Raw genomic sequence first — 25,370 nt, forward strand, 5'->3', positions numbered from 1 at the left:
ATTCACATCCCTTCAACAGCAGCCAGGAAGCTTAAAGTCGGTGTGAACAGAAACACTGACGTCTAAATAAAGGAACGCTCTGATGAAATTCCACCACGAGCAGCAAAGAGTGGATTAAAACACTAAGCCGTGAGCAGACTGTATTTAAACAACTGCTACAGATGTGAGCTCTCTGTCGTACATAAACACGAGCGTACTGTAATAAAGCTTCACTCACAATCAGACACACGCTGGGAGCTAACGATCCATCCGAGAGTCAACAGGTCAGTGCGTGCGCTGGTTCACGTCACAGCTGGATCCACCAGCGAAGCGGCTTCGGGGTCACCGCCAGGTCACCTGTCTGTCACCTGCGCAGGTGAGTCCGCGCACAGCTCCAACTAGCCGCCGATTCCTTTAGCCGCACACGCTGTAGCACAGCAGCACCACGAGCGCGCGCACACGCCCACAGGTTTGTCACTGATGGATGGACGTTTCCCTCGACCCACCTTGCCTGCTCACAGCGTCAACGCATCGCACGCACACACGTGCACGTCAATCCGTGTACACACCCACGCGCGCGGTTAAGAAAGGTAAATCAAAGGCACCGCACTCCGCCGACCGACCTGTTACCCAGCCACGAGCCTCGCTGTGTGACAGCACGCACGAGGCGCGCGCGTGCACGCCTCGACTCTCCTCTGGAAAGGGTAAGAGCAGGAGCGTGGCTCCCGACACCTCCGGGCTCAGAATGAGACGCAAAGTGCCGCGCAGCCGCCGCTCGGTGTGCGGCTGTAAACACGCCGTGAAGCAGAAGGAAAACCCAAGCCCCGTTACCGTTCTCTCCGCGTCGGGTCCTGTTGGATGCTCGGCTTGGTGGGCGCCATCTTCCTGCAACAATTCTGGGATCTCGGACTTTCTCTTCTTTTCTCTTTCCTCTGCTCAGGCGTGTTTGGACGCGGAGCCGCGGCGGTGCGCTGCGCCCTGACAGCAATGCGTCATGGTCGGTGTGTTAAGACAAAGCCATGTCCGTGTGTGTGAACGGGAGTGTGTGTGTGCGTGTGTCTGTGCGCGCTGTGTGTGTGTCGTGCTCGTGTCTCTCCTCCTCCTCCGTCGCCGCCGCTCAGCAGCGTGGAAACAACGGGCGGTGGAGGCGCGTGCGGGGACCGGGCTGCAGCAGCTGGAGCATGGCGAGCTCGGGGCGGATGCCGCTCGGATGCCGCTCGGATGCCGCTCGGATGCCGCCGTCTCTCGCCTCTCGTCCGTGTCGCTCCGCGCGCACAGCCTCGCTCTCGGCTCTCTACACAGGAATTTCCTGCTTGCGCTCCGTAGGAAAAAAACACAAACAGGCGCGTCAAATCTTTACGTCGCCGCCGCGGCTGCAGCGTCTGTATCCGCGGCGGCGCGTCGCTCCACGGCCACAGCCTCGGCGCTTGTTCGCAGCATTTCCTCCGGCTGCTGACGGTGAGGACAGCTCACATCTCCGCCGCGTTCTGCTGCCCGGCGCAACGACGCCGCTCAGTTGCAGCCAGTTTGTGTGTGTGCGCGTGCGTTTATTATTTAATTCCGCCTCTGCCCGTCTTACAGGTCGCTCCGCGGGATTATCCCCGGTTTTAACCATCACTTAACAACGACACCGGGCGCGCGGGGACTCGGTTTAATGGGTTCTGTAAATCTGCGCAGTCTCATAATAAACACATCACAGCGAACGTCTCACTTTAATTTCACTTTCTGAGCCTCACGTTTTTGTTGTTTGCATTTAAAACATTCATGTTTGCTTCAAGCCTAAAAACGTAAACTTCTAAAATATTTCGAAACCTATTTACGCTGCTCGGTTTGAGGATTTTGGGCCATTTAAATCTATTTTGCTGCCGGCTTTGATGTGTGCTCCACGGTGGTGGCTCATTACCCTGCAACAGAAGCCTCTGCCTTTTTCCTCCAACGCTTCATTTAAATTTCTGGTCTCTTTAAATGTATAATTCATTGTAACCTAACCAGTGTGCTGTGTGATTAACCCCCGGGCTGCAGCCCTGGAAGCTGAAAGGCTTCCTCTCTACACCGATGACCTGTCAAGGTCAAAGGCATGCTGGGGATTCTCCACAAACACGGGTTACAGGCGGCGCCGTGGTGGAGGATAGAGACGGGAGAGCGGAACCGGGACCGGCGGCGGCCGAGACCCCAGCGATCGGCGCTCCTGCACTTGTGTATTCAGGAGGTTCACAGTCATGTTCAGCTGTTGCCCGTTTAACAGTCTGTGCATAAAAATGCAATCTGGGAAAAACTAAAGCAAAGTCTGTTTGGTCATAAAAGCACCCAAAACCTGAAAGGTCACAGGTTTGAGCCCCAGCAGCAGCTCCACTGAGGCCTGAACTGCACAGACTCATTCCGATGCCCAAACGCTGGCACCGGGCCCGTTTGAGCTCCGGCGCCGACGCCAGCTCAGCCTCAGCCCGTTCACGGCGCTGGGTCCGGTTTGCTGCTGCTTCCCTCCATCTCAGCTCTGCTTACGGAGCGCAGTCAAACGGAGGCGACGTGGATAATGGAGCGTAATGTATAAACATATTAGCTCCCAGCTGTTTGTGGGGGGAAACGTTACGTATGGAGAGAGGCCACAAAGACACCGGGGAATAAAAGGAATAAACCTTTTAGGCATGTTTACCTTTAAGACAGAATTTAGGCTTGTGTTTCCACCCATCTGCTCCAAACTCAGCCCTTGCGGAGCGCTGAGCTCTGACAGGTCCCCGGCTGCCAGATGACAACATAGTTAGATTTCAGCCGAGGAAATGATGCGAGAGCGCGTCAACCCCCCGTCCTAATCCTTCCTTCCCTCATACGAGCACAAACATTCAACAGTCCACTTTCCCAAACGGGGGTCTGGGGTCTGTGCGGTGCCAGAAGCCCTGCTTTAAATAACAATGCAGCCTTATTGTGCCTGTATTTGTTGCTGTCGACAGCAGAGGCACTCCGGGTGCACTCGCAGAGGCCCTGGCTCTGATTTATGTGCTGTTTGCACCACATAGCTTTCAGACTTCCTTGGACTTGCACGTAGCCGTACTCCATAATACGGAGAGCTTTTTGGGTAATAAGGGCAGAGGGTTTGTGTGTGTGTTTTGGCTCCCCCACAGCTCCAGATGATTAGAAAAAACAACCCTACTGAGCGGCCGGACGGGAGGCACTCATTTAGATTCACAGCGGAGGGGAAGTAAGGAAGTAAGAGGAGGATGGATGGACCGAGCCGTCACCAGAAAACAGGTCCGACTCCAGGAGCCACCGCTTCACGACCAGCTGGAACCTGATCATCACATTTCTCTTTTCCTAATGAAGTCACCAAATCCTCCGTTTCCCACAAATGACTTTTTAGGTCTCCACTGAATTTGCGCGTCAGGGATTTACCTGGACGCCACTCCGCTGCTTGTATGTGGCCGAACCCGTGTTCGTCTATTTCCACTGATTCCGTTAATGCTGCTCTGCTGCTTCGTCCTGCAGTCTGAGCCGATTACATCGGTGAAAAAACCCGGTGTGTGATACTTCCTGAAATACACCATTAAAACTGAATTTAATCCTCTCGTTAGATTTTTCCTTTTTCCCTCTGGTGTCACATAAAAATAAAATAAAATAAATTCTCCCAACACAAACCTGAACTGGAAACGCTGGACCCGTCAGAGCAGACTGACGGCGCTGCTTTCTGTGCTTACGGGGATTTCTGCTGCTTTGATTAAAATAACAGAGCTGAGGTGAAGTATCAAACCCCAGTGTCCACTGAGTTAGAGATGCCCAGTTGCACCTGAACACCCCAAATGAACGGAGGGTGAAATGACCAAGGAACACATCAAATGGATTTGGAAGAATAAGAGTAAATTAAGTCAAATAAAGTTAAAATTTTTAAAAATACTCTGGTATTTTTTGCAGTAAATTACTGTGAACTTTAATTTACTGCAGTAAATATTTCCCTGTGGTGCGGGTCCTGCTGTGACTCCACAGGTCGCGCTGCACACGTACCTCGGCTGGTAGGCGCTGAGTCCCTGCACGCTCTGCGGGGTCCCGTTGGTGGCTCCCGACACCGGCACGGGGACTCGACCCACCGGGGGTCCGCTCACCATCCCGCCGCCTCCCGCTCCGCCGCCTCCAGCCCCGGCTCCGCCGGCTGCCGAGGCCGTCACCTGGACGCTGAAATCCGGGAAGATCCTGATCATGGTGCCGGCGCCTCCGACGCGCTCCAGCGTTTGGTTGAACGGGCTACTCCGCTCTGCCGTTTGTCACAACGCGGAGCAGGCACCGACGTTACGTTGGGATTCGGTTAGTGACTCGGAGCGATGTTACTTTGTTTTCTCTTCTTTAACCTTCGGATGTAACTCGCAAACAAATCCGGCTCATGGTCCCGGTGCGCGGGACGGTCACCGGGCAGTGGCTCAGCGGAGAACAAGCGAAGCTCGCCTTTATTCTGTCTTTTCAGTCTTTGCCTCTGGGTTCTACCGGTCAGACGCAGCGCCCGTGCAGCTCCGGATCATGGTCCCGGTGCCTCGGTTCTGTTGTCAGGAGGCGACTGCTTCACAGATCTCCAACGGTGCACGAGCGCGGACCGTACGGCGGCTCTCCGCATTCCGTCCCCGGCCGTCCTCCGCCTGACGCCCCGGCACCTGCTGGGTCGGTGGGAAGCAGCGAGCCCGGAGGAGAGCTGTCCGTCCGTCCGTCCGTCCGTCCGTCCGTCCGTCAGAGTGAGCGCGGCTCTTAGCTCCAAGTCGCCGATGACACGGGTGTGAGTCAGTGATACAGCGGTGCCAAAGTGTGTGTCGGTATGTCAGCGAGCGCCCGCGTGTGCGCGCTTAGGTTAGAGTGTGTGAGCTGTTTACTGTGTGTAGGAGAGAGAGAGAGAGAGAGGAAGAGAGAGAGAGAGAGACACAGAGAGAGAGAGAGAGAGAGAGAGAGAGGAAGATAGACCCAGAGAGTAGAGATAAGGAGAGGTGAAGAGAGAGAGATAGATAGATAGAGAGAGAGAGATAGATACGAGAGTAGAGAGAGATGGACGATCGATAGATAGAGGTACCAAACAGAGATATCTATATATATCTTCCGACTGTCTGGGCTCATCTATCCTCGATCGGTGCTCGCTATCGCTCTCTATACTCGAGCAGATCTAATACTACTATACATTCTCGCCCTCGATCCCTCTCTACCCTCTCAGCTCTCTCTTACTAGAGTAAGATCTCCTTAGAGACACGAGAGCGAGACAAGCCACTGCCAATGACAGTTGTTACTTTTAATGTTTCCAGAGTCGGTTGTTTCGCCTCAAAAGTTTTGTCAAATGACCTAAAATGTTAAATATTGTGAGAAAAAAGGTTTGAGTTTTAACCCGAAGCCACCAAACTTAGAAGCAAAGCTGTCCATCCGCTGGTTCAACTAACGGGACGGTGCTCGTTTACTGCACTAACGTCGCGTCAGGCTCAGCAGATCTGGGAACAGTGAGACGAGCTTTCTCCATCCGTGCGACTCATGAAGCCGCTCCGCTCTCTCCGCAGCTCCGTGTGTGATCAGACTCCAGAATAAAGTCACACTCTCTCTGTCTCCTCCCCTTCTCTCCCCCTCCTCCTCCTGGTCTCTCCTCTATTCAGACTCACTCTCTTCAAGCTGATCAAAGTGCAAATCCAAAGTATTTTTCTTAAAAATCTACACAACCAGTTCCAGTTTCAGTAAGTATCAGAACATGGATGCTGAAGCTGCAGGATGTGGTTCAGGACCCAAGGCTGTGTATTTGTTCTTGTCATCTGCTTGATGTAGATGCAGGACAACTCAGAGGCTACCGCTCACACGAGCAGTGGACCCGTTTGCTGGGATCAGGTCAGAACCGAAGCTCCGAGCTGCCGCTGATCAGAACCTTGGGCTCCCGGCAGGTGGTTCTGCATCTTGGAGGTCCTGCCCGTTACTCTGTGGACTGACCCTCACGTGCAGCCCGCTGCTCCGAAGCGCTACTGTGGGTTGGTGCGCGGTGTAACAGACCAGGCCTGGGTTTCCTCTGGTCCACCTTCTGAGGACCAGCTCTGCCTCCGTCCCCGAGACACATTTACAGAACTAAAACTTTAATTTGCATCCTGACATATCAGTGCAGGGAATCGAACACGCGACTCTGGCGGACTCCCTGCTCTCCGCCTTCTTATTGAAGCGCGTAGGACACATTCTCAATATTTCATCCTGCTCTGGACCCACAGAAACCCCACCAGGACCCCTACAGGGACTGAGCGCCTCACTTTGAACACCCCTAATAACCTACAGTTCTCGTCTGTCCTCTGAACAAAGCGCTGCACTAATAAAACGTCCCAATTGAGCTGATTAAATACCAATAAACACACAGCTCGCCACTCTGGCAGCCTGCAGCCTAAATTGGATCGCAGCTCTAAGCAGCAGCTCCTAATGAAACCACTGCTGCACCGCAGCCTCGCTCGCCCACAGCGCAGTTCACCTCTCACTCTCTCTCCCTCTAATGAAATCAAATGAATTGGACTGGAGGTTCCAGGGGAGACATGCCGGACCCCCTGATAGAATTAGACCGGTGTGTGCGTCACAATGTGCGCCAGCATTAAACGTCTGACATGATGTGCATTTGCCTCTGCAGTGTGTGGTCGTGCTCCTGAGCTGAGACCAGGTAAAGCACAGCAGACAGAATCAGGACAGCCGACCTGCTGTTATCCCTCAGGACAACACACGTGTACACACACTCGTCCCTGCCGCCAGCCAACAGCGCCCAGTGTTAACACGCGTCTGCGTCATTCACACAACTCAACACACACTGTAACATACAAAGAACAATTCCACTTGTTTTCAAAAGGAGCCTTCAGTCACCGTTTCATAGACCACATCAGCACCACCTTTATCCTACAAACTGTAAAATTACACACCTGAGTCAACATGTACCTGGTTCACTGTTCACAACTACACTACAGGACTGTTAGAAAGGTGACAGGCTCATGGCATCACAGCTGCTGCCTGAAGTGGAACCTGCACCTCATCAGGCTGATGCTTTATTTGCAGACGGACCTGAAATGATACAACGCTGAGGGCGGACTATTACTGGAAACGCACACACACACACACACACACACGCACGCACGCACGCACGCGCGCACACACGCACACACGCACGCACACACACACACACACACACACACACACACACACACACACCACCTGTCATCGGCTTCTTTGACTTTCTGTAAAAACACAACAGAAGTCAATAATTCCCTGTCACGTCTCTCACATCCATTCTGGAGGCAGCCTGTCATCTCTGCACACGCCTGCCGTTCTATTAAGCTGACCATCAGTCTGTTAAAGATCACACATTTGTTTCCGCCCTGGATTTCATCCCCCATCATCTTCTGTGACTGACAGCGGACAAAAAGTTTGTTCTAAAGATCCTAATGAATTTGCGTTTCTCCAGAAAGTGATAACTAATGAAAGGGACCACCTCCACCTCCTCACTCATTTCGGTTTCTAAGCCTGAATCCTAAAGAGAAAACTGATTCTGTTGAGATTAGAAAAACTGTGTCTTGTTCCATTTGGTAGCATTTCATAATTAGTTCCTTTTTTATGTTATATTGTTATTGTTTATTTTTCTTGATTATTTTGAGCTGCTTTTCAAAGTAATACTCAAACAGTACTCTGGCGGCCAATCACAGCGACAGACAGGCGGCTCTGGCAGCCAATCAGAGCGACAGGCAGGTAAGCGAAGGGACGGGCGATGACAGCCACCCACGCTGGCAGCTGGCACTGACAGTGAAATCTAACTAATAATGTTACCCTCTTAATATTTCCCCTCTCCCTTCCTTGATGGATGGGGTCAGGCTGCGATTTTCCAAGCTGAGGTCAAAGGTCACAACGGAGCCAGGGCTCCCTGGTCTGCTACTGTAATGGGAGCTGAAATATTAGTCCTAACGCCTGCGGACGCGCCGGCGCTGCAGCACAGATGATGAATTAACTGCTATGAAGAATTACAGATGGAGCATTTTAAAGACACTCACACGGTCCAGCCGCACAGACACTCATCCACACATGTCTGTATGCTAATGATTGATAATAGACATCGCTGACACCAACTTTGCGTCTTCCTTTCTCCTGTTTGGTTTCCTCACACACACACTAATGATTGATTGTGTGTCCTTGTTGCTTTTATTTATCCTGATGTTGGGAGCAGCTCTTGGCCTCTCGCTGTCAAATATTAAATTGTTTTTTTAAATGCATTTTGACGACTGATGTGAAAATGCAATCAGGCTAAAACTGGATGAATCTATAGTAGAAAACAAACACACCGGTAACAATGGTCCTGCTGCTGCCTCAGTGGAGCAAGTTTCTCCTGAATTTACACCTTTAGTTTTTGTTTGTGGACGTTTAAGCTGAAAGTCACAAAGGGAGAAAACTGAATAATGAAAACAGCTTCTTTCATTTCATAAATGTTTATATTTTTATGACAGTAAGCTCAGAGGTTGTCTGCCGTCCTGATCTTTACATAAGGACTGTTGTTCATGCATCAATAATCTCGTAAAACAGTGTAATACGCAGTTTGGAGTAAACTCTGATCATACAGTATCTACTGATGGCAGGACCGGTACTGAGTCTAATTAGCAGCACCTGATAACAGGCTTCATCAGCGGGGTCTTACCTGCTCAGGTGTGCTGTTAAGTCTGCAGCTGCTCCGGAGATGCAGTGGAGTGCGCTCAGACGTGGAACAGCAGCCCATGAAGCCCGGTCCAGATGAACCCCCGTGAGTCTCCTTCAGCCCCAGTTTGTCCTCATGAGCACCTACTGCACAGCAAAGGCTCCTTTGACCATCTCAAGTTTTTACATGATAACAATAAAGCTTTAAACGTACCTGATACCTGGAAGCTGTTTTATAATAAAACTAACCCAGAGTCATCCATCTGTTTCTCGTTGCTGTACAGATGGGAAGCATTAGTGGCAACAGGTGGGGAGGGGGCGGGGCCTGTTGCTCTGACTTGAGGTGTGTGCACGCTTGAGGGCACCTGTGATGGAATTAACAGCTCTAAGATCATCTTAAAGCAGCTTCGTGATAACTCAGAAGAATTAAATAATGTGTAAAAAGGCTCTTTTTTAACATCCCTGAAATGAAAGACGCAAGGCTTCAAAGCTTCTGTAGCTAGATTATGTAGCTAGCTATGACTGTACAAAAATATTGATAAGACAACTCAACAGCTGCTGTGGCAAAGACATCCACCTGCGTAAACAAAAACCCATAAAAACCCATTATTCTCATTGTGTCTGTGACCAGGTCTGAGATCAGCTATTCTATTCCTGTAACAGATCTTGTAACAGCTGGTTTAGCTCATGATGCTACGATGGTTAAAACATAAAGGACAATATGCTCTGTGACGCCCTCTAGTGGAAAAACCTTCTTCTGACTGTGACCACATATCATATTTACCTGTTCCACCTCCTGTTTGCCAACATTTATACTTAAAAATGTTCTGTTTCTTTTTGGCATAAATGGATTCTGTCTTTTGGTCTCATGGAAAATAATTCAGATGCACAAACAGCCAGACTTCTAAAGTTTACAACATTAAAAATAAATAGAATTTTCTTTTTTTCTTTATCATTTTGCTGTAAACTTTAAGTCAAATCTTAAAGCTGAACCCATAAACTGTCTCATACTCAAAGCAGGAAACCGTTTGTTCAGAAACAGACTTTGAAAGACACTCAGATTCAGCTTCAGACAAATTTCACCTACCTTCCTGTGAGTGAGTCCAGCTCCAGGACGAGAAAAGTGGAAACTCCACCTGCTGCTTCAAGCTGCTGACGCTTCACAGACTGAAAGTGAGTTTTGACTCTAACACAACTCAGTGAAAGTAAATGAGGAGGAAGGGAAGCCATGACTGACTGGACTTTGTTTGGTTTCAGCTTCAACTCAGACACTAAATGGCTTCCAGATCAGAGGAGGATCTCTGCTGCTGTCCAGTCGGTCAGGACGTCTTTAAACAGAACCCTGTTGTTCTGTCCTGTAGCCACAGCTTCTGTAGATTCTGTCTGAAGACGTGGTGAAAGAGAAACCAACACAAGAGTGTCCAGTCTGTAAGAGAAGGTCTTCAAAAGAAGATCCAACCTGTCCGGTCGGGTGATAAAGAACCTGTGTGAGTCCTTCTTAAAGGACAGAGCTCAGAGATCTTCAGAGACTCTCTGCAGTCTGGCAACCAAGAGAACTCAGACTCTTCTGTCGGGACCGATCAGCAGCCAGTTTGGTGTCGTCTGCAGAGATTCAGAAAAACACACCGACCACAGATTCAGACCCATCGATGAAGCTGCAGACGATCAAAGAGAGAATCTGAAGAAATCCCTGAACACCTTAAAGGACAAACTGGAGCTGTGTCAGAAAGTGAAAGAGGATTAAGGAGCAGTTTAAGAAGCTTCACCGCTTTCTAAAAAAGGAAGAGGAGGCCAGGATGGCTGCACTGAGGGAGGAAGAGGAGCAGAAGACTCAGAGGATGAAGGACAAGATGGAGGCTCTGAGCAGAGACATAGCAGCTCTGTCAGACACAGTCAGAGCCACAGAGGAGGAGCTGAGAGCTGAAGACGTCTCCTTCCTGCTCAACTACAAGGCTGCAGTGGAAAGAGTCCAGCAGCGCCCCCTGCTGGAGGATCCACAGCTGCCCTCAGGAGCTCTGATAGACCAGGCCAAACATCTGGGCAACCTGAGCTTCAACATCTGGAACAGGATGAAGGACGTGGTCTCCTACACTCCTGTGGTTCTGGATCCAAACACTGCTCATCCAGAACTGATCCTGTCTGAAGATCTGACCAGTGTGAGACGAGGAGACAAACAGTATTTGTATATTGTTATTGTTTATTTTTCTTGATTATTTTGAGCTGCTTTTCAAAGTTACTCAAACAGTACTCTGGCGGCCAATCACAGCGACAGACAGCGGCGCTTGGCGCCAATCAGAGCGACAGGCAGGTAAGCGAAGGGACACGCACCCCACGCTGGCAGCTGGCACTGACAGTGAAATCTAACTAATAATGTTACCCTCTTAATATTTCCCTCTCCCTTCCTTGATGGATGGGGTCAGGCTGCGATTTTCCAAGCTGAGGTCAAAGGTCCCAAACGGAGCCAGGGCTCCCTGGTCTGCTACTGTAATGGGAGCTGAAATATTAGTCCTAAACGCCTGCGGACGCGCCGGCGCTGCAGCACGATGATGAATTAACGGCTATGAAGAAATTACAGATGGAGCATTTTAAGACACCACACGGTCCAGCCGCACAGACACTCATCACACATGTCTGTATGCTAATGATTGATAATGACATCGCTGACACCAACTTTGCGTCTTCCTTTCTCCTGTTTGGTTTCCTCACACACACACTAATGATTGATTGTGTCCTTGTTGTCTTTTATTTATCCTGATGTTGGGAGCACCTCTTGGCCTCTCGCTGTCAAATATTAAATTGTTTTTTAAATGCATTTTGACGACTGATGTGAAAGCAATCAGGCTAAAACTGGATAATCTATAGTAAGAAACAAACACACGGTAACAAGGGTCCCGAGGAAGAGAGAGAGAGAGACAGAGAGAGAGAGAGAGAGAGAGAGAGAGAGAGAGGAAGAGAGAGAGAGAGAGACAGAGAGCGAGAGAGCGACAGAGAGAGAGAGAGAGAGAGGAAGAGAGACAGAGAGAGAGACACAGAGAGAGAGACAGCACTGCCAATGACAGTTGTTACTTTTAATGTTTCAGAGTCGGTTGTTTCGCCTCAAAAGTTTTCAAATGACCTAAAATGTTAAATATTGTGAGAAAAAAGGTGAGTTTTAACCCGAAGCCACCAAACTTAGAAGCAAAGCTGTCCATCCGCTGGTTCAACTAACGGGACGGTGCTCGTTTACTGCACTAACGTCGCGTCAGGCTCAGCAGATCTGGGAACAGTGAGACGAGCTTTCTCCATCCGGTGCGACTCATGAAGCCGCTCCGCTCTCTCCGCAGCTCCGTGTGTGATCAGACTCCAGAATAAAGTCACACTCTCTCTGTCTCCTCCCCTTCTCTCCCCCTCCTCCTCCTGGTCTCTCCTCTATTCAGACTCACTCTCTTCAAGCTGATCAAAGTGCAAATCCAAAGTATTTTTCTTAAAAATCTACACAACCAGTTCCAGTTTCAGTAAGTATCAGAACATGGATGCTGAAGCTGCAGGATGTGGTTCAGGACCCAAGGCTGTGTATTTGTTCTTGTCATCTGCTTGATGTAGATGCAGGACAACTCAGAGGCTACCGCTCACACGAGCAGTGGACCCGTTTGCTGGGATCAGGTCAGAACCGAAGCTCCGAGCTGCCGCTGATCAGAACCTTGGGCTCCCGGCAGGTGGTTCTGCATCTTGGAGGTCCTGCCCGTTACTCTGTGGACTGACCCTCACGTGCAGCCCGCTGCTCCGAAGCGCTACTGTGGGTTGGTGCGCGGTGTAACAGACCAGGCCTGGGTTTCCTCTGGTCCACCTTCTGAGGACCAGCTCTGCCTCCGTCCCCGAGACACATTTACAGAACTAAAACTTTAATTTGCATCCTGACATATCAGTGCAGGGAATCGAACACGCGACTCTGGCGGACTCCCTGCTCTCCGCCTTCTTATTGAAGCGCGTTAGGACACATTCTCAATATTTCATCCTGCTCTGGACCCACAGAAACCCCACCAGGACCCCTACAGGGACTGAGCGCCTCACTTTGAACACCCCTAATAACCTACAGTTCTCGTCTGTCCTCTGAACAAAGCGCTGCACTAATAAAACGTCCCAATTGAGCTGATTAAATACCAATAAACACACAGCTCGCCACTCTGGCAGCCTGCAGCCTAAATTGGATCGCAGCTCTAAGCAGCAGCTCCTAATGAAACCACTGCTGCACCGCAGCCTCGCTCGCCCACAGCGCAGTTCACCTCTCACTCTCTCTCCCTCTAATGAAATCAAATGAATTGGACTGGAGGTTCCAGGGGAGACATGCCGGACCCCCTGATAGAATTAGACCGGTGTGTGCGTCACAATGTGCGCCAGCATTAAACGTCTGACATGATGTGCATTTGCCTCTGCAGTGTGTGGTCGTGCTCCTGAGCTGAGACCAGGTAAAGCACAGCAGACAGAATCAGGACAGCCGACCTGCTGTTATCCCTCAGGACAACACACGTGTACACACACTCGTCCCTGCCGCCAGCCAACAGCGCCCAGTGTTAACACGCGTCTGCGTCATTCACACAACTCAACACACACTGTAACATACAAAGAACAATTCCACTTGTTTTCAAAAGGAGCCTTCAGTCACCGTTTCATAGACCACATCAGCACCACCTTTATCCTACAAACTGTAAAATTACACACCTGAGTCAACATGTACCTGGTTCACTGTTCACAACTACAATACAGGACTGTTAGAAAGGTGACAGGCTCATGGCATCACAGCTGCTGCCGGAAGTGGAACCTGCACCTCATCAGGCTGATGCTTTATTTGCAGACGGACCTGAAATGATACAACGCTGAGGGCGGACTATTACTGGAAACGCACACACACACACACACACACACGCACGCACGCACGCACGCGCGCACACACGCGCGCACACACGCATACACGCGCGCACACACACACACACACACACACCACCTGTCATCGGCTTCTTTGACTTTCTGTAAAAACACAACAGAAGTCAATAATTCCCTGTCACGTCTCTCACATCCATTCTGGAGGCAGCCTGTCATCTCTGCACACGCCTGCCGTTCTATTAAGCCGACCATCAGTCTGTTAAAGATCACACATTTGTTTCCGCCCTGGATTTCATCCCCCATCATCCTCTGTGACTGACAGCGGACAACAAGTTTGTTCTAAATATCCTAATGAATTTGCGTTTCTCCAGAAAGTGATAACTAATGAAAGGGACCACCTCCACCTCCTCACTCATTTCGGTTTCTAAGCCTGAATCCTAAAGAGAAAACTGATTCTGTTGAGATTAGAAAAACTGTGTCTTGTTCCATTTGGTAGCATTTTCATAATTAGTTCCTTTTTTATGTTATATTGTTATTGTTTATTTTTCTTGATTTATTTTGAGCTGCTTTTCAAAGTAATACTCAAACAGTACTCTGGCGGCCAATCACAGCGACAGACAGGCGGCTCTGGCAGCCAATCAGAGCGACAGGCAGGTAAGCGAAGGGACAGCCACCCACGCTGGCAGCTGGCACTGACAGTGAAATCTAACTAATAATGTTACCCTCTTAATATTTCCCCTCTCCCTTCCTTGATGGATGGGGTCAGGCTGCGATTTTCCAAGCTGAGGTCAAAGGTCACAACGGAGCCAGGGCTCCCTGGTCTGCTACTGTAATGGGAGCTGAAATATTAGTCCTAAACGCCTGCGGACGCGCCGGCGCTGCAGCACAGATGATGAATTAACTGCTATGAAGAATTACAGATGGAGCATTTTAAAGACACTCACACGGTCCAGCCGCACAGACACTCATCCACACATGTCTGTATGCTAATGATTGATAATAGACATCGCTGACACCAACTTTGCGTCTTCCTTTCTCCTGTTTGGTTTCCTCACACACACACTAATGATTGATTGTGTGTCCTTGTTGCTTTTATTTATCCTGATGTTGGGAGCAGCTCTTGGCCTCTCGCTGTCAAATATTAAATTGTTTTTTAAATGCATTTTGACGACTGATGTGAAAATGCAATCAGGCTAAAACTGGATGAATCTATAGTAGAAAACAAACACACGGTAACAATGGTCCTGCTGCTGCCTCAGTGGAGCAAGTTTCTCCTGAATTTACACCTTTAGTTTTTGTTTGTGGACGTTTAAGCTGAAAGTCACAAAGGAGAAAACTGAATAATGAAAACAGCTTCTTTCATTTCATAAATGTTTATATTTTTATGACAGTAAGCTCAGAGGTTGTCTGCCGTCCTGATCTTTACATAAGACTGTTGTTCATGCATCAATAATCTCGTAAAACAGTGTAATACGCAGTTTGGAGTAAACTCTGATCATACAGTATCTACTGATGGCAGGACCGGTACTGAGTCTAATTAGCAGCACTGATAACAGGCTTCATCAGCGGGGTCTTACCTGCTCAGGTGTGCTGTTAAGTCTGCAGCTGCTCCGGAGATGCAGTGGATGCGCTCAGACGTGGAACAGCAGCCCATGAAGCCCGGTCCAGATGAACCCCGTGAGTCTCCTTCAGCCCCAGTTTGTCCTCATGAGCACCTACTGCACAGCAAAGGCTCCTTTGACCATCTCAAGTTTTTACATGATAACAATAAAGCTTTAAACGTACCTGATACCTGGAAGCTGTTTTATAATAAAAACTAACCCAGAGTCATCCATCTGTTTCTCGTTGCTGTACAGATGGGAAGCATTAGTGGCAACAGGTGGGGAGGGGGCGGGGCCTGTTGCTCTGACTTGAGGTGTGTGCACGCTTGAGGGCACCTGTGATGGAATTAACAGCTCTAAGATCATCTTAAAGCAGCTTCTTGATAACTCAGAAGAAATTAAATAATGTGTAAAAAGGCTCTTTTTTTAACATCCCTGAAATGAAAGAACGCAAGGCTTCAAAGCTTCTGTAGCTAGATATGTAGCTAGCTATGACTGTACAAAAATATTGATAAGACAACTCAACAGCTGCTGTGGCAAAGACATCCACCTGCGTAAACAAAAACCCATAAAACCCATTATTCTCATTGTGTCTGTGACCAGGTCTGAGATCAGCTATTCTATTCCTGTAACAGATCTTGTAACAGCTGGTTTTAGCTCATGATGCTACGATGGTTAAAACATAAAGGACAATATGCTGTGACGCCCTCTAGTGGAAAAACCTTCTTCTGACTGTGACCACATATCATATTTACCTGTTCCACCTCCTGTTTGCCAACATTTATACTTAAAAATGTTCTGTTTCTTTTTGCATAAATGGATTCTGTCTTTTGGTCTCATGGAAAATAATTCAGATGCACAAACAGCCAGACTTCTAAAGTTTACAACATTAAAAATAAATAGAATTTTCTTTTTTTCTTTATCATTTTGCTGTAAACTTTAAGTCAAATCTTAAAGCTGAACCCATAAACTGTCTCATGACTCAAAGCAGGAAACCGTTTGTTCAGAAACAGACTTTGAAAGACACTCAGATTCAGCTTCAGACAAATTCACCACCTTCCTGTGAGTGAGTCCAGCTCCAGGAGAGAAAAGTGGAAACTCCACCTGCTGCTTCAAGCTGCTGACGCTCCACAGACTGAAAGTGAGTTTGACTCTAACACAACTCAGTGAAAGTAAATGAGGAGGAAGAGGAGCCATGACTGACTGGACTTTGTTTGGTTTCAGCTTCACTCAGACACTAAATGGCTTCCAGATCAGAGGAGGATCTCTGCTGTCCAGTCTGTCAGGACGTCTTTACAGAACCTGTTGTTCTGTCCTGTAGCCACAGCTTCTGTAGATTCTGTCTGAAGACGTGGTGGAAAGAGAAACCAACACAAGAGTGTCCAGTCTGTAAGAGAAGGTCTTCAAAAGAAGATCCACCTGTCAGTCTGGTGATAAAGAACCTGTGTGAGTCCTTCTTACAGGACAGAGCTCAGAGATCTTCAGAGACTCTCTGCAGTCTGCACCAAGAGAAACTCAGACTCTTCTGTCGGGACCATCAGCAGCCAGTTTGTGTCGTCTGCAGAGATTCAGAAAAACACACCGACCACAGATTCAGACCCATCGATGAAGCTGCAGACGATCAAAGAGAGAATCTGAAGAAATCCCTGAACACCTTAAAGGACAAACTGGAGCTGTGTCAGAAAGTGAAAGAGGATTAAGGAGCAGTTTAAGAAGCTTCACCGCTTTCTAAAAAAGGAAGAGGAGGCCAGGATGGCTGCACTGAGGGAGGAAGAGGAGCAGAAGACTCAGAGGATGAAGGACAAGATGGAGGCTCTGAGCAGAGACATAGCAGCTCTGTCAGACACAGTCAGAGCCACAGAGGAGGAGCTGAGAGCTGAAGACGTCTCCTTCCTGCTCAACTACAAGGCTGCAGTGGAAAGAGTCCAGCAGCGCCCCCTGCTGGAGGATCCACAGCTGCCCTCAGGAGCTCTGATAGACCAGGCCAAACATCTGGGCAACCTGAGCTTCAACATCTGGAACAGGATGAAGGACGTGGTCTCCTACACTCCTGTGGTTCTGGATCCAAACACTGCTCATCCAGAACTGATCCTGTCTGAAGATCTGACCAGTGTGAGACGAGGAGACAAACAGCAGCTTCCTGGGAATCCAGAGAGGTTTGATAAATACTGGTCTGTTCTGGGCTCTGAGGGTTTTAACTCAGGGACTCACAGCTGGGATGTGGAGGTTGGAGACAGTACAAACTGGTTACTGGGTGTGTTAAGAGAACCAGTCCAGAGGAAGGGAAACAAAGCATCTGGATAATGGGGAATAGGGTTCTATGCAGGTAAATACTCAGCATTGTCACCACCAGCTCCATCCACTGATCTTCCAGAGCAGCAGAAGTTCCAGTGGATCAGAGTGAATCTGAACTGGAACAGAGGGAAACTGTCTTTCTTTGATTCTGATACTAACACACACATACAAACCTTCAAACACAACTCACTCAAAGACTGTTTCCATATTTTAGCACTTGGTATAAACTGAGTATTTTACCAGTGAAACGCTCTGTGTCAGTGTCAAAGACGTCCCAAATGAGACCTCACCTGATTTTACTGTACTAATTCTGTCCTGCTTCAAGTTATCAAATTTGCTGAAACATTGTTTGCTGTGTGAAGTTTATTCACTTTTACCTATTTTTGGACAGAGGTTTTCTAGCAGACCTTGTGGGTGCAGAGATATACGTTTCATTTCACTGATCCTGGTCTGGTTCTGAAGGTTCTGCTCAAACACTGCTGATCTCTACAGAATGTGTGGGAAAGAACCTGCCCCCTCCCTGAAGTTTCCCTGTTCCTCTGCAGCACATCGACTGATAGTAGTGAACAAACCCTTGATGACTTCAGCACATTATAGACGTCCTCTAATGTAGGATCAGCTTATAAGCAAATCTGTTTTCAATCTATCCTTCATTTTCTCCCCTCGTCCCCAGACTGGAGAACATTACGGCGCGGCTGATGATGAAGGGATGGCTCTGCCCATCAGGGAGCAGAGGAGAAGTAAATGAAGGAGGGATTGCGGAGGCTTTCCGCGGCGCTACAGGAAAATCATTACAGCGTGGAGAGACTTGAGAAGGCGTTTGGCTCTGACACACGCGTCCTCTCATTTTCATTCAACGAAACGCGTCCCCACCCTGCGGCATTTTAATAACACAAATACTTTCATTCCGAGTCTTTGGGTGTTGGGTGATTGCGTCCTGTGGGGAAGTGAGCATCTGAAGGAACCGAGTGTCCTCACCTGTCTGAAAACAACGCCCGCCACCGAGCTGCTGAGAGGCTCGTGTGGAGGAAACAGGAGTTTGAGTTCTGGGAAAACTGTTCAAATCACTTTTACCGTTAACGCTTTGTCTTTAACCTGTTTCTGCTTTAGTAAAACTTGTTACTCTGACGTTTACTGCACCTGCTTTTAAATTTTTTTTACACGTTTTGTCTCCACTCATCTGATATTATAAGTTTTGTTTCAGAGGATGAAATGTGAAAATGAGACCCACCACTAACAGGAGAAATGATGATGAGATGATGAGTGACACCTGATGATCACCTGTCACTGCTCAGGGTGATGTCATACAACTATTTTAAATACAGTAACACTACAATTACTTTTTTATTGTTCAGACAACTCAAAGGTAACATTTTAGTTCTTGACAATTTTTCAGCCGATTACTGAGTCGTTCCCTCTTCGTTATCCTTCCATCCTGCCAACACTCCACTTTATGACTTTACGTCCCCCGTTGCCTTTCAGCAAACCTCTCAGGACGACCATAAACTTTTTCCATTTGTGGGTAATGCAGCAGATGTTAGGAAGGAGATTTCTGATGAATCATTCCCTCAGGAAATTAGTTTCTCCCATTCTCACACTTGTATGATGGTGATGTTTTAAAACAGGTTTTCATTAATATTATACAACAGTTGTCACGTTCTCACCTATACGCAGCATGTAATAACATCAGGGTGTTTCAGAGGATGAGGGGACATGGTGGCTCTGAAAAGATAAAACAGATTTATCAGATGTCACACAGATAAAGAAAAATAGATCGTACTAAAGACAAAGAGAGGGACGTTTTGCTGAAGTCTTTGCAGAACGTTGATCAAATCTTTAGCAAACACTGCTACAAGTGTTTCAGCCTCAGGTGGACCCCAGCACTGTAGTCAGACAGGTAAACTGTTTTAAGTGTGAATGTTTGATGATTATTACAAAGCCAACACAATGTAATGACTACACTGAGTGTAAAGCTAAGACTCACAGGGGAGTCCAATAATCCCCAACTTGTCCTCATTTATGTCAAGAGGGCAGCCATTTGTTGTGGTGGGTGTCTGCTGGAGAACGGCCCCCCTCCTGGTGACTCACTCAAGCTGTGGACAGTGAAAGTTTGACATTTAAAGTCTTTAACTAATCAGTGCGTCTGCGTTTTCTCCCTTTTCGCCGACTCCACAGCGAGAAAGGAGATCATTTGAGCGCTCCGTCTGTTTGATGTACGGTAATCACATGTGATCTTTTCAACAGGGAGCCGGCCATCTCGTTAATTTGACCGTCAGCGCGCGGCCGGACCCCCACGCCTCGCCCTCCCTCCAATCAGGCCGCTGCCTGAAGTGTAATTGCAGAGCCACCATGCTTCGATGCGCTCGACCTTTACGACCTTAAAAGCCATTTCCATTTTTCTGACAAAAAAAGAACATATCTTGTTAATTGCAAAAAGGCAAATATTCTCTCTCCTCCGCTCGCCCCTCTCCTGCCCCATCATTTGATTTCCCTTTGAAGGCAAAACGCTGAAAAGCATTTCCATTTTCATTCATCAACGCTTATCAGTCATCTGAAGGCCCCTTCAGCCACAATCAACATCACAGCTCCAACCGAGAGGGACGCAACCATGAGAAACCACCAACAATGGCTTTAATGTGGAGGAACGGACAATTTTTAAGCCTTTGGAGACAGAAGGAAGCATCACAACACAAAGAACGCCGCTGGACTGCTGAGCCAGGCATTAAACTCACTTTCTAGTCATGCTAAGGAGCTAAAAGTAGCTAATGCAGCTAATGTAAAATTACTATAACTGAAGTGAAGAAAAACGACACCTGCATCAATGTTTAAGTATGACACCAGTATACATTTTTACTTATCTCAATGTGAAAAAGGCGTAAAACACTTTCAAGATGCATTAAACTTAGAGTTGAACGTGAAGTTACTGAGTTGAACATTTACACTTAAGTATTTGACGCAGAACGGTTCTTCCTGCCTCTTTAGTTAGCTAACCCTGAGCTAACCCCACCAGCCCAACGTTACAGACACTGGTTAAGAACAATGAACAAAGTCAACATTAACACATTAACGAGACTAGTTCACATATTCATGACCGAAAGGGAGTTTCCATACCTGGACGAAGACTTCACTACAGACGCTTTGTTAAAGTGGAATCACTTCACTATAACAAGGCGAGCTCTTTTGGCCAGTGTTGCCAGATATGTGATAATTATTGTATGTATACGATAGTTTTGGGGTCTGTACGATGTACGATATCGTACAGCCAATAATACGACAGTTTTGACACTGCGTTCATCATCTTTTGATATCGTTTTGATTGACGCGCACGTCACCAAAAAAACTGTCTTCACTAGTAGCTGATTGGATCCTCCTCTCTGTCAATCACATCAGCAGCGCTACTGATTGGTTCAATGAGCTGTTCGGGTTTGTTTGCACAGTAGCACCGTTCTGATGCTGCGGTGTTCAAGTGGTGTCGGACATTACAATGTTAAAAACACGTAAAGTCTTTGGCGCCAAAAATGAGTAAAACCATTATTTAAATCAAATAACTAAGCCTTTGTGTTATTTATTTAGCTTATGCGCCACAAACATACTTTTTGTTTTTTAAGGCACTAGTTCTTTAAAGTTGTATTTTTTTTTTCAGAGTTTGGGTAAAAATACTGTACATTTCTTAATTTCCCATCTGGCAACACTGCTTCTGACTGAACTCAGACACAACCAATCGATCATAGATGATCAGTGTGACGCTAATTATATCTATTACTGCTACTGTCTTTAACCTCTTGACTTTTATTTGTGTATACCATCATATCAAAGAAACAAACATAAATGAAGATGGTGTTTTGGTTCTGTACTGCCAGGTTTTATTCACAATAACAAATCTTATAAAAATGGACTGTTAATATTATGAGGGACATTTCGAGTGTTGTTTTCCTCAGACTGCAGGAACATGATGAAACTTTATCAATCACGCAGGTCATTCCTCGGCTGTCTCCCTCATCAGTCCATCTTCTTTGTCATCAGCAGCATCGTCCTGTTTAACACACTGACCCTGTCTGATGAAGTCAACATTGTTTAACGTTCAGCAATGTCCCCAGATTGTTTATGCTCATATCCAATCAGGGGCCTCATCTGTTCCACTTCCTGTCTGGGTTTCCACAGTGAGCAGGAAAACAAAGGTGTGATTAGGGGCAGATAAAGACAGTAACGATGCATTCAGAGTGATTAGGGGCCTGACTTGCATCTGTTCTTAGAAGTTATAAGTTTTTATCTTAGAGTTTTTACCGTAATTGAGGGATTGGTTACTAGTAATTTGGCGGGTGTTTCTCAAACCTTAAGACCCTCATTTCATTGCTGCAATTGTGCAAATAAGCTCCAGCAAAAGCCCCATAGATCAACAAAGCACATTATTTACAGAGACATGAAGAAGCTGCTCTGATTGTAGCCTGATGCTCTGCACGACTGGAAACGTGTTGGTCTGGTCCCATTAGGAGCTGTTCTGGCTCAGAGAGGAGCCACTGTAGACACACACTCAGCACAGTAATAGATCTCGCTCACATTTGTCCAGTTTTCCAATAAATGCCGTTTATTTCTCCGTGGTTGGTTTTACACTGTAGTAGCAGGAACCATGCAGTCAAGCTCTTTATGGCTAGTAGTCATGATAAAGATATTTCACATCACAGGTCACATACAGAGTTAAGTAAAGACGAACATTATCCTCTCTGCATTTGACATATATACAGAAGCTTGTGAACCTTGCATCTAACTGGTTTTGCTTCTTATTTGGATTTTTTCTTGCACTGAATGAACGCTGATGCTTTAATAGCAAAAAGGTTGAAGAAGAAGTAAAAGGTTGAAGAAGCAAGGCACACAATTAGAGTTTAAGGACTTCAAACCCTATTTGCCCTCACAGCGTCAGCGCTGATCATCAGAAGCAGCTAGAACAGAAGAACAACACGTGGTTCAGCAGTGGACATCCAGCAGTATTACACAACAGTCCAACTTTACACCTACACAACAGCTTCCACCTAATTTGGTCGTGTTGCATAGATAAAAGTGATTTTTGTTTTTGGACACGTGCTTCTTCCTTCATGTTCAGTCACTGCTACCAGGAATGAGAAAGGTTCCAGTAAGATCCCCAGGTAACCGATCCATCACAGCTTCATCACCGCTTTGCTGTGGGGCGTTTAAGGAACATCTCACCATAGAAGCTGGGAGAGTTTTGAGTGTTTGACCCTGTTCTTACCCTCTTCCCTTCCAGCCTCCACATTCACCCCTACCTGGGTCAAATCATTCACGCACTCAACATGAAGATGACAACTGAGGAGTTTTTCCATTTTTGGTTTCACCTGAATGTCTCACAGTTGGATTACACTGTTGTCTTTGCATTTTAAAGCTCAATATAAAGATCAGGTGTTAGCTACAAAACGACTAGATCCTCAACTCAAAAGCAACCGCAGCTTTACCTGCATTATGTGTCAGCTCTTACTCATCTTCATTTTGTACTGGGAGGGACGGAGGACTGGATTTAGCTGCTTACAAACAGGAGCAACACGTCATCAGTCTCATCAGGAAAACACAGCAACCAGCGTTCTGCCTGCCAAAACAAAGCATGCGTTTGCTAGTTGGTGAGCATTTCTCATGCTTGAAGAGTTTTGTTTCTATCATAATAGGCTATAACAGAGTTTAGAGACTTGACACTAAATGTGCTTGATCACAACTGATTTTGTTCATAGAAGTTGAAACATAGAAGCTCACAGGCTGATACAATGAATCAGAAAAACAAAAAGGCTCCATGACATCTGGACAGTGGCAGAACAACAGCTGGAGGAAGAAAAACAACTACCAGTGAATGCCATGAATGATAAAGGACTGGACCACGTAGCACCTAGAGTCAGACGTGTTGGTCAGGAGATGGTGGAGGGGGGAAGAGCCACGTGCTACAGCCACTCAGCCAACAAGGACCACAGGAGGTGTAGTTTATGTAAGTGTCCAGCTGTGTTGGGTGAGCTGTGCAGACAGGGTGTGCCACAGTCATCTCTATAAACCAGGAGAACCAGGAAAGTCCAGCTTAGCGGCGCCGTGGCTCCTTCGTTTCACTGCTGTTCGTCCATTGTGTGATGCTGAACTGATGAGTGCGGCGATCAAAGTGTAACACACACACACAGCAATGTAAGAACAAACAGTAAACCCACGAAGGAGATTGATCTGAACTGTTACAGGCTGTTCATCATTCTTCGTTGTGAACCAGTTGCTTTGCCAATCACTGCTCAGTCACATTTAAAATGCTGTCTGGCGTCAATTCACAACATTTTCCTCCTAGAAACACTGAAAGATGCTGAAGATCACATGAAACTCAAAACCTAGAAAAGAAAGGAAGCTGTGTCTGCAGCGTCCAGTCACGAGAGCGCGGCGGCTACAGCAGACATGTGGGAGCTCAGCGGTGTGACAGGCTCCAGCTGCAGAGATGACGCCCGGAGGAGGGGTCTGACAGGGAGACGGCCTCACAGCTGAGTCCTGGAGGCTCCTGCTGCCAACACGGGGAGTCTCTGGGTGGACGGACGAGGAAGAGAGAAGCTGTTAGTGTCACGTGAGTAAACATGGCCAGCGAGAAATCACAGCGAGCTGAGCTTAGACCAACACCAGGAATCATCAGACATTCACCCGTTATGTGACTTCGTCTGGTTCTGTTTATTGTTCTGCTTTTTTAACCATTTGCATTTAAATGCTGTGAAGTAACTATTAACTGAGTTCATGCATCAGCCTCATCCATCGCCGCCATCCTGCTTCACATATTCTGCTTCTTTCTCTCCGGTTTTTCCGTAACACCTTCCCACCGCGAGTCAGCGATGAGACTTGAACACTGTCTCTCTCTCTCTCTTTCTCTCTCGCTCTCTCTCCTGTGTTTGCTGCAGACCTTCTCCTGTCTGGGTCACAGAGCACATCATGAGCCGCATTCACGATTGCTTTAATTGCACCTGTGTGTGTGTGTGAGTGTGTACAGTGTGTGTGTGTGTGTGTGTGTGTGTGTGTGTGTGTGTGTGTGTGTGTGTGTGTGTGTGTGTGTGTGTGTGTGTGTGTGTGTGTGAACAGGTGGGCTAGACTGGGGCACGCCATGGGGGTCAGGACCAGCTGTACGCATGGCTGATATGATGTGTGTGTGTCCTTTGTCGTGGGTCCATGTGTGTGTGCGTGCATGCACTGTTTCAGCACTTCCATGTGTGTGTTTTTTGTGGGTGTGTGCAGGTTTGTCCTCTGGTGTGTGTGTGTGAACAACATGTCTGTCTAACCTGCAGCTGTTGGGCTGTCAGAGCTTCTACCTGGACTCCTCTGCCCTGCCCTCAGGGGTGTGTGTGCATCGCTGTGTACGTTTGGAGTATGGGGGCAGTAGGTTCTGCTTAGCCCTGGAGGCGCCCATGGGGCGGACGCATCACACACACCGACGCACACACTCTGTCCGTGTGATGGTCTTTGTTCAGGTTCTAGGTTTGATTTGATTTTAAAAATAGAAAAGGTGATGAAAACCAAAACAAATTCACTGCCTGTGCAGCCTGGGTCACTTTGCATCCATACAGTTTGTGAAATCACACTTCTGGACCAGATGAAGGTCGATGAAGTTACGATTATTCCTAAATTCAACAAGTCAACAAAAAAGATCAGCGCTGGAAGCTCTACTGTAACAACCATGTGAATCCATGTAATAGCACTGGTGCAGGTTCTTCTCTTTCTCTCTTCACCGGTTCATCAACTGTCTGTATATTTATATCTGGTGACGTCAACAGTAATGAGAAGTTATTTTGTTCATTCCTTTCCTCTACACACATCACAGGTATCCATCCATCCTTCATTCTGCTTAATCCTGTGGTCGGCTATGGGCGAGAGGCGCCGGACACCCTGGACAGGTCGCCAGTCACACACACACATTCACAGACACACACTCACTCACACCTACAAAGCTTCACCGTCATTCTGCAGTGGCCGCGTTAGCTGACAGTCTGA

General features: G+C 47.5%; 2 protein-coding genes and 2 pseudogenes across 7 annotated transcripts in view; 2 read left to right on the top strand and 2 right to left on the bottom strand.

Moving 5' to 3' along the window:
• LOC114847951 (neuronal PAS domain-containing protein 3) overlaps nucleotides 1–8,715 on the bottom strand; it is a 153,755-nt gene extending 145,040 nt beyond the window's left edge. For 2 of the 5 annotated variants that reach the window (XM_055505464.1, XM_055505463.1), the window contains exon 1: nucleotides 811–1,750. In XM_055505464.1, coding sequence (XP_055361439.1) covers nucleotides 811–860 — 50 coding nt within the window. In that variant the 5' untranslated portion in view covers nucleotides 861–1,750. Of the gene's footprint in view, nucleotides 1–810; nucleotides 1,751–3,972; nucleotides 4,823–8,620 lie in introns of those variants that run through there. The other 3 variants (XM_055505465.1, XM_055505462.1, XM_029137953.3) reach the window with 3 other exon arrangements.
• A 1,176-nt stretch (nucleotides 8,716–9,891) lies between these two features.
• On the top strand, nucleotides 9,892–10,826 carry LOC114848718 (E3 ubiquitin-protein ligase TRIM35-like; annotated as a pseudogene).
• Nucleotides 10,827–16,086: 5,260 nt separating this feature from the next.
• On the top strand, nucleotides 16,087–17,898 carry LOC114847954 (nuclear factor 7, brain-like; annotated as a pseudogene).
• A 4,032-nt stretch (nucleotides 17,899–21,930) lies between these two features.
• Nucleotides 21,931–25,370, bottom strand: part of akap6 (A kinase (PRKA) anchor protein 6) — an 87,082-nt gene continuing 83,642 nt past the window's right edge. For both annotated transcript variants that reach the window (XM_029137952.3, XM_029137950.3), the window contains exon 23: nucleotides 21,931–23,920. Coding sequence is in view for 1 of the 2 variants with exons in the window: in XM_029137950.3 (XP_028993783.1) it covers nucleotides 23,876–23,920 (45 nt within the window). In the remaining variant the exon portion in view is untranslated. The remainder of the gene's footprint in view (nucleotides 23,921–25,370) is intronic.

Source organism: Betta splendens, chromosome 22 (assembly GCF_900634795.4).
Source record: "Betta splendens chromosome 22, fBetSpl5.4, whole genome shotgun sequence".
NCBI lineage: Eukaryota > Metazoa > Chordata > Actinopteri > Anabantiformes > Osphronemidae > Betta > Betta splendens.